Below are 7,667 nucleotides of genomic sequence, written 5' to 3'. Positions count from 1 at the left end.
AGAGAGACACAGTGTGAGGCGGTGAGAGGCACAGAGACACAGTGTGAGGCGATGAGAGGCACAGAGACACAGTGTGAGGCGGTGAGGGGCACAGAGACACAGTGTGAGGCGGTGAGGGGCACAGAGACACAGTGTGAGGCGACGAGAGGCACAGAGACACAGTGTGAGGCGGTGAGGGGCACAGAGACACAGGTGAGGCGATGAGAGGCACAGAGACACAGTGTGAGGCGGTGAGGGGCACAGAGACACAGTGTGAGGCGAGGAGAGGCAGAGAGAGACAATGTTACGCGATGAGAGGCAGAGAGACACAGTGTGAGGCGGTGAGGGGCACAGAGACACAGTGTGAGGCGAGGAGAGGCACAGAGACACAGTGTGAGGCGAGGAGAGGCAGAGAGAGACAATGTTACGCGATGAGAGGCACAGAGATACAGTGTGAGGCGGTGAGGGGCACAGAGACACAGTGTGAGGCGGTGAGAGGCACAGAGACACAGTGTGAGGCGATGAGAGGCACAGAGACACAGTGTGAGGCGGTGAGGGGCACAGAGACACAGTGTGAGGCGAGGAGAGGCACAGAGACACAGTGTTAGGCGGTGAGGGGCAGAGAGAGCGCAGTTTGAGGCGGTGAGAGGCAGAGAGACACAGTGTGAGGCGGTGAGAGGCACAGAGACACAGTGTGAGGCGGTGAGAGGCACAGAGACACAGTGTGAGGCGGTGAGGGGCACAGAGACACAGTGTGAGGCGAGGAGAGGCATAGAGAGACACAGTGTGAGGCGATGAGGGGCAGAGAGAGCGCAGCCTGAGGCGACGAGAGGCACAGAGACACAGTGTGAGGCGGTGAGAGGCACAGAGACACAGTGTGAGGCGGTGAGAGGCAGAGAGAGACAGTGTGAGGGGCACAGAGACATATTGTGAGGCAGCGAGAGGCAGAAAGGGACACGACGTGAGGCGACGAGAGGAAGAGAGACAGTACTAGTGTGAGGGGGCGAGAAGCATAGAGAGACACGGCGTTGGGTGACGGGAGAAAGATCCTGTTTAGGGTCTAGTTTGCGGCCAGTCGAGGCAGGGTGAAGCCGTACATGCCAGTAGCGTGGCGAGAGTCCGAGAGAGAGAGAGGGGGAGGAACAGCGTGAGGCAGAGAGAGAGAGAGAGGGGGAGGAACAGCGTGAGGCAGAGAGAGAGAGGGGGGGAGGAACAGTATGCATCAGGGAAATCATGTACAGGATACTTGGGACACTTGCAGTCGTGCTTAGTCTGGAACTACTTGGCTTCTCCGTTGGTAAGTACACGATACACTTAAACAAAACTGCATGGTTTACACAGTGTATTATGTGGAGTGTTATGAACAGGATACACGCTGTGTGTAACATTTTGTAAACTGTGTCAGTTGTTTTAGTTTAAAACAATTGTGGCGACAAATAGGTTTGAGATGTATGGTTTTGTATTAGGCGAAAGGGTGATTTTCGACTTTTAACTGAATTCATCTAACATATTTGGCGTCTAGCGCTTGAATGACATGGACTGGTATGTCACATGTCTGGTTAGTACGCTGTGTTCAGTGTATGGTGTATGTGTTGTTGCTGATCACTGATGAGAATCCTTTGTTCCCCCACCAGTGTGCAGGTGTACAGTACAACTGTACATAAAAGTTTCACCAGGCTCTGCTCATGTGTAACGGTAACATGCATTCAATGAATTGTAAGTTGAGTGAGTTGGTATATACAGTTTGGATAGGTATTAACGTTACACTATGGCGTGTCAACTTAATATGGGAAGAAAATATAAAAGTGACTCAGGCCACATTAAATCACCGGATGCTTAGGACTAAGGGATGTAGCTCTTCACATTGACGAGGATTGTTGCTCATGCTGTCAGTCATGGGTTTATCTTATCCTAAGTCCTTTAATCAAAGGTCGACAGGTCTCCATCTGTACGTGATGTACATATGCGTATCATATAGTAATATTTAAATGTAAACTTAATGAAACATGAACTTCAATTGTGGGCATTTTGTGAATATATAGCATCTCCGAACACGGTATATTCTACACAACAAATTAACATATATACAACACTGGTTTTCGTGTAACTGGTGACAATATATAGATTAGCTTTACTGTTAATTCCATTGGAAAACCGTTACATTTCTAAGAACCTTATCTTGTTTACTTTATAGATAGATATTTGTTTATTCGGTATTTAGAAGAAGATATACTATCGTGGCAGTTTTGGCTATACATGTCCGGTAACCTTTGTTTAACTGTAACCTTTTTAGCAGAATTTGTTTAACTGTAACCTATTAAGCAGAACTTGCAAGCGTACTTGAAAAATATAACTATAACACATTTGTAAAATTTATAATTTGTCATCACGCCGTGACCCGGGTTCTAACCTTCAACCTGAGAACCCGGATGACTGGACAACCACCTCCAGTGACTCATGATGGTATTATTGTAACGAGGCGGCCCAGTGTAGGTGATAACATCGGTGGGTATACACGCATGCACACGGACACTGCTGGTTGTATGTTAAAACCTCATTAAGAAACACTGCTCATTGTAATCGGTCTCTCAAGTGCAAAACACGGTGTCACTTGTCTCCCCTGGTTCAAGGCCATATATCGTCTGGGCTTAAGTTGTCCGCTTTGGATTCAAATACACGTTTGAAACAGATAATATTGTTGCCATACTGTAGAGTATTATGTTTTACTGTTGAGGGACATGGAGAAAAAACCCTGCTGTATTGCTTGGAACGGAATGTGAGCTGGATAGATAAATACGGTGCGTGTGCCCTTGCATGTCTGTTTTAATAGTTAAACAACAACAAAAACAACACCAACAACAAACAACAGTAATAATAAAAAAATAAATACACACGTATATTACGCTGTACTCATGCCCTAAAAACACGTTCACAGCTATATAGTATATTATGGCATGGTGTGGGGGCACGGGTGGCCCAGTCGTCTAAGGCGCCGCGATTCGCTGTGCAGAGTTGCGTCCCTTGGGCACGCCAGAAACCTATGATTGTGGGTTCGAATACCGGTTCGCCCCGATTAAGTTTCTAGGTTTGTCAGCACCATACCCGTGCTTGTGGGTTTCACCGAAGTGGTAAACTTCTGAGACCTGCATCACTTCGGGCTTTCCTTCAACATTAAGCTGACTCGCCGCGATATAACTGGAATACTCACTCACTATGTGGTGTGGTGTTTTTTTTTTGTGTGGCGTGGCGTGGCGTGGCGTGGCGTGGCGTGGCGTTGTGGTGAGTGCGGTATGGTATGGTATGGTATGGTATGGCTTGAATCTTTGGTTATGGGCGTTTGGGTACAGAGTGGTTTAATCAAAAGAAATCTCCATGTACGTCCATTGCACAATTCCGACTATTTCATAAACACGTGTTTATGATTAACTATCAAATAGTGTTGAAACCAGGTGTTCGCGAAAAGGTAAACGTGCCCCGTCGGTGGCACTCGTCACAACACACGCAAAGACAAGTCAATTGTTCACCTGAATAAACCGCAGGGGAATATTCTGTACAAGCCAAACTAGGAAATTGCAGCGAACATCAATTTGCTCACTGAAGCGTCAAATTTGGAAATGTCCTCCACATGTCTATCATAAAACGTTTTGAAAGAGACATGGAGGCCTTGCATGTTGCAACCCTGGTCAAACAACGTTTTTAGCAAGTGACATATGACGCTCTTTGAAATGTTTGTAGAAGGAGCGCGCCGCCTTTCACGATCGATGTTGCTGATGGATCTTAAAGTTGGAAAGTTGAAGTCACCCCTCTTGTCATACAGACTTGTGGGTGTTTCACGTTACTCGGAATCTTTCTGCACAAATCTAAAAATGAAACAGTTGAGACAATTCCACTGTCTCTTTTATTTCTAATTTATTTCTATACCTGAAGCTTAAGTGAAACTTCTTGGCCAGATTCCCCTGTTTTGATTTTGTGAATCCGAGCAGAATATGCACACATATGCACAAAGACTCCGATCAGCAAGGAGGGGAGGACATTTGGTGCCCATGGTAATGAATACATCTGTCAGACATGTAGATAGCATCGATGTGGCCATATTTGGAAAATAAAACAGTTCGTCACTTAGATGTTTTATTTGGCGACCGGAACGTATACCTACATGATAATTAGCACCCCATCATGTGACCCAGAAACCCCGACCCTGTGTTTCCCCACACACATAGTCTAGCAGGACTCTACCCACAAACACAGGGCACTCTTCCCAGTCTAGTCTGACACTTCAGGTCTACAATTAATATGTATTTGAGTTACAAATTTAGTATGTGAAATTTCCAAACCGAATGTATCTTTGAATGAAAATTAAAATCATTGATATAAAAATAATGTCAATTTTAATTTGACACGATTTGAATTGATTTTTTGACAAAGCGTTTATGGATAAATTCATTTGAGAAACCCTATACTTACGACAATTTGTTTTCCCATAATCAAAAGAAATCTCTGTTAAAAGCAGAGTCTATTGTACGATTCCGACTAAACGCTTGTAACGAGGCCTGACGCTTCGTGCTACCCCGACCTGTGGCATTCTGGAATCTGGAAGGGAACGCAACATTGGTAAGACGCGCAGATAAACAGTGTTTGAAGATCATTACCCTTCACCGACCTGTTTAACACTGTAAAGTCCACAGGCAAAGTTGACATTCCTATGCTTGATGTAAATGACCGATTAGCGTCTCCTTGCCACTACGTCTAAACCCAAGACTGCTTCTATAGATACCTTCTCATTTGCACCTCGCCGTGACGGACGGACGGACAACTGGGTTAATACAAGTGTACTGGAAGGTGATAGATAAAAACAGCTCGTTATCTAAACAAAAGATGTGTAAATATTAAACCTTTTAACAGAACGATTAAACGTTTTAAAATGTCAATGAAAGCATTATTTACCTTTTATACCACGTGATGTTTCACCAGTGGCATGTTTGGAAACAATGACACAAAATGTCACCGACGAACGTATCCAAATCTATCCCTTTAAAATAATTTGATCGGTCCCGAAATCGTTAAAGGGGTTAAATCCACTTCAGTCTAGATAATTATGGACTAAGTAATTAGTTCCTGTTTGAAAATAGGACATTGTCTCTAGGTAATAATGTCATCATTAACTGCGGGATATCACATCATTGGACTAGATAACCAAAGTAGTGTTTGAACGACTTGAATCAAACTACCACAATTTCCCCTAGACTAGTCCCCCTGTAATGCGTCACTAGGCAAACATAGAGCCCTTAGATCAATCGAACTGAAACAGTGATGAAAATACTAATTACTCTACAACGAAATTAACCCTTTCTACGAAAATTCAACAATCGGTCCCACAAACTTTAGTGCATATAATGGACATTAATAATTATCTATGTTGCTTTTAATACCAATTAAGTGCTTTGTAACAACGTAACATAATTTGGTTCGAAAAAACACAGAAGAAAACCCAATACCGCCAAGCTGTAGTATTTAGTGGTTATTGTTACTTTTATACTGGATCAGACCGAAACAAAGAGGAAAACGACAAACACAACATGGCATAATCATATCACGTCATGCGAACACCGGATTTTCAGTAATCCATTCATATAATTGTTACCACTATTTTGTCTTTCACGTCGAATGGAATCTGTTTCGGTAGCTAATCGAGACTAGTTATTCTCTGGAGTTGACGTTATATGTATAATTATGGAAGTGGTGTCGCTGCAGTCCTATTTGACTTCAATACGGAAAATATGACAGAATATACAGAATTTGACACAGAAGAGTGACATGTGGGAATAGCCAGACTGCTGTTTCTCTGTCGTTGACGTTTTATAATTACATGTTTGTTTGTTTTGTTTGTTTGTTGTTAAACGCCGCACTCAGCAATATTCCAGCTATATGACGGCGGTCTGTAAATAATCGAGTCTGGACCAGACAATCCAGTGATTGATATCATGAGCATCGATCCACGCAATTGGAATACGATGACATGCATCAACCAAGTCATTTAGTCTGACCATCTGTTCCCGTTAGTCGCCTCTTACGACAAGCATGGGTTGCTGAAGACCAATTCTTAACCGTGGGTCATATTTACCTGTAGTTGTGTTAGCAATTCATATCCGAGATTCAACACGAACTCCGCCAATAGACAAACCAACATACTAACGATATTAACCAGAAAATACAGTCAAACATTGACATAGTTTCCTGTCACATACATGAATCATAATTTGCTGCTAACCACGTGTCATCTGTGCATGTTCCCCGACCACGTGATCTCATTAATGAAGATCGCTTATCGGCATGGATAAGTAATGCAGGCCTCCATGCCGAAGAGGGCTAACGCCTTCGTAGATTTGTTCTTTGATAACTTGTAATTAATTTTTGATTTAGAAGATAAGGCTGATTCTTCAGCAAATAAAACTTCAACTCAGATTTTCCAAATAACGTGTACAATAAAACCCTTTCAGTCCGGATGAAGTTATTGCGGAAACCCAGACGTCTTTACGCTTAGTGTTGAGAAATGACATTTCTCCGTGTCCTATTCATTAATCCGAACTACGTTGTAATGACCTAGTCTGGATTAACGGGTTTCATTATTGTACAAGTGTGGTTGTTACTATTGATATGGAATTAGTAGCTATCATAGAATATCTTGCCCGGACTCATTTTTATAGTTATGCGTTCTCTGACATTCATGATTTAATTGATTGTTTGTTGTTTAACGCCGCACTCAGCAATATTACATCTATATGACGGCGGTCTGTAAATAATCGCGTCCGGACCAGACAATCCAGTGATTGACATAATGAGCATCGATCCACTCTATTGGGATGCGATGACATGCATTAACCAAGTCAGCGAGCCTGACCACCCGATCCTGTTAGTCGCCTTTTACGACAAGCATAGTCACCTTTTACAGCAAGCATAGGTTGCTGAAGACCTATTCTACCCCGGATCTTCACGGGTCAAGACATTCATGAATGAGACATACTTCTTGTCGAACTAGGATCATTCTCCCCAGGGCCTTTGTCTGCACAGAGCGTTCTGTGATAGATATCCTTGATGAGTAACCGATTATCACACGGATGACGGATTATAACCGCGTTACTGACTTTGGTTAGATCTAAAAACTATGGTTCTCATCAGCTGTTTTTTGTTTGCAGCTATTATACTATAATAATTATATTATTTTATACTTGATGATTTCATTTTCATACATCTAAAAACCTGGACCGAAATTACAAGGATGGGCCGAAATGAATTTCTCAGTGGGAGATTTCGATAATCTGATAGAAAAAGGGTTGCCGAAACAGGTACGAGCATATTTTCATGTGAGCTTGTTGTAAGACCTCACTCAATGTAGCCAATGAAGCTAAACAATGTTTCAATCATAAACCTATATAGTTATAATGGATTATGTTGGACTCTAGAATAAACCACACGTACCTAGGACTCTTTTCGTTTGGGGAATTATGTGTACATTCATGAGTTTACCCATGAGACTTAATCCTGATACATCACGTTTGAATATAGAAGTGAATGGATTCAAAACGTTATTTCCTTTGCTACATCAGCTTACTTCTCAGTTGGTTTTGGGAGGACAGTCCTCATGTGACCGCGAATAAATTGAAATGACCCCAGCTGACCCCGACTGGCCA

The 7,667-nt window shown here is 42.9% G+C and overlaps 1 protein-coding gene across 1 annotated transcript in view; it reads left to right on the top strand.

Moving 5' to 3' along the window:
- The first annotated feature begins 608 nt into the window (after positions 1–608).
- Positions 609–7,667, top strand: part of LOC124125603 (collagen alpha-1(XXV) chain-like) — a 28,733-nt gene continuing 21,674 nt past the window's right edge. The window contains exons 1-2 of the mRNA XM_048392982.1: positions 609–1,148; positions 1,185–1,276. Of these exons, the coding sequence (XP_048248939.1) occupies positions 1,213–1,276 (64 nt within the window). The 5' untranslated portion in view covers positions 609–1,148; positions 1,185–1,212. The remainder of the gene's footprint in view (positions 1,149–1,184; positions 1,277–7,667) is intronic.

The sequence above is a fragment of the Haliotis rufescens genome, unplaced genomic scaffold, assembly GCF_023055435.1.
Source record: "Haliotis rufescens isolate VD_foot unplaced genomic scaffold, xgHalRufe1.0.p SCAF_11, whole genome shotgun sequence".
In the NCBI taxonomy this organism is placed as follows: domain Eukaryota; kingdom Metazoa; phylum Mollusca; class Gastropoda; order Lepetellida; family Haliotidae; genus Haliotis; species Haliotis rufescens.
Note: the sequence above shows the minus strand (reverse complement) of the source record. Positions and strands in the feature narration are given on the sequence as shown.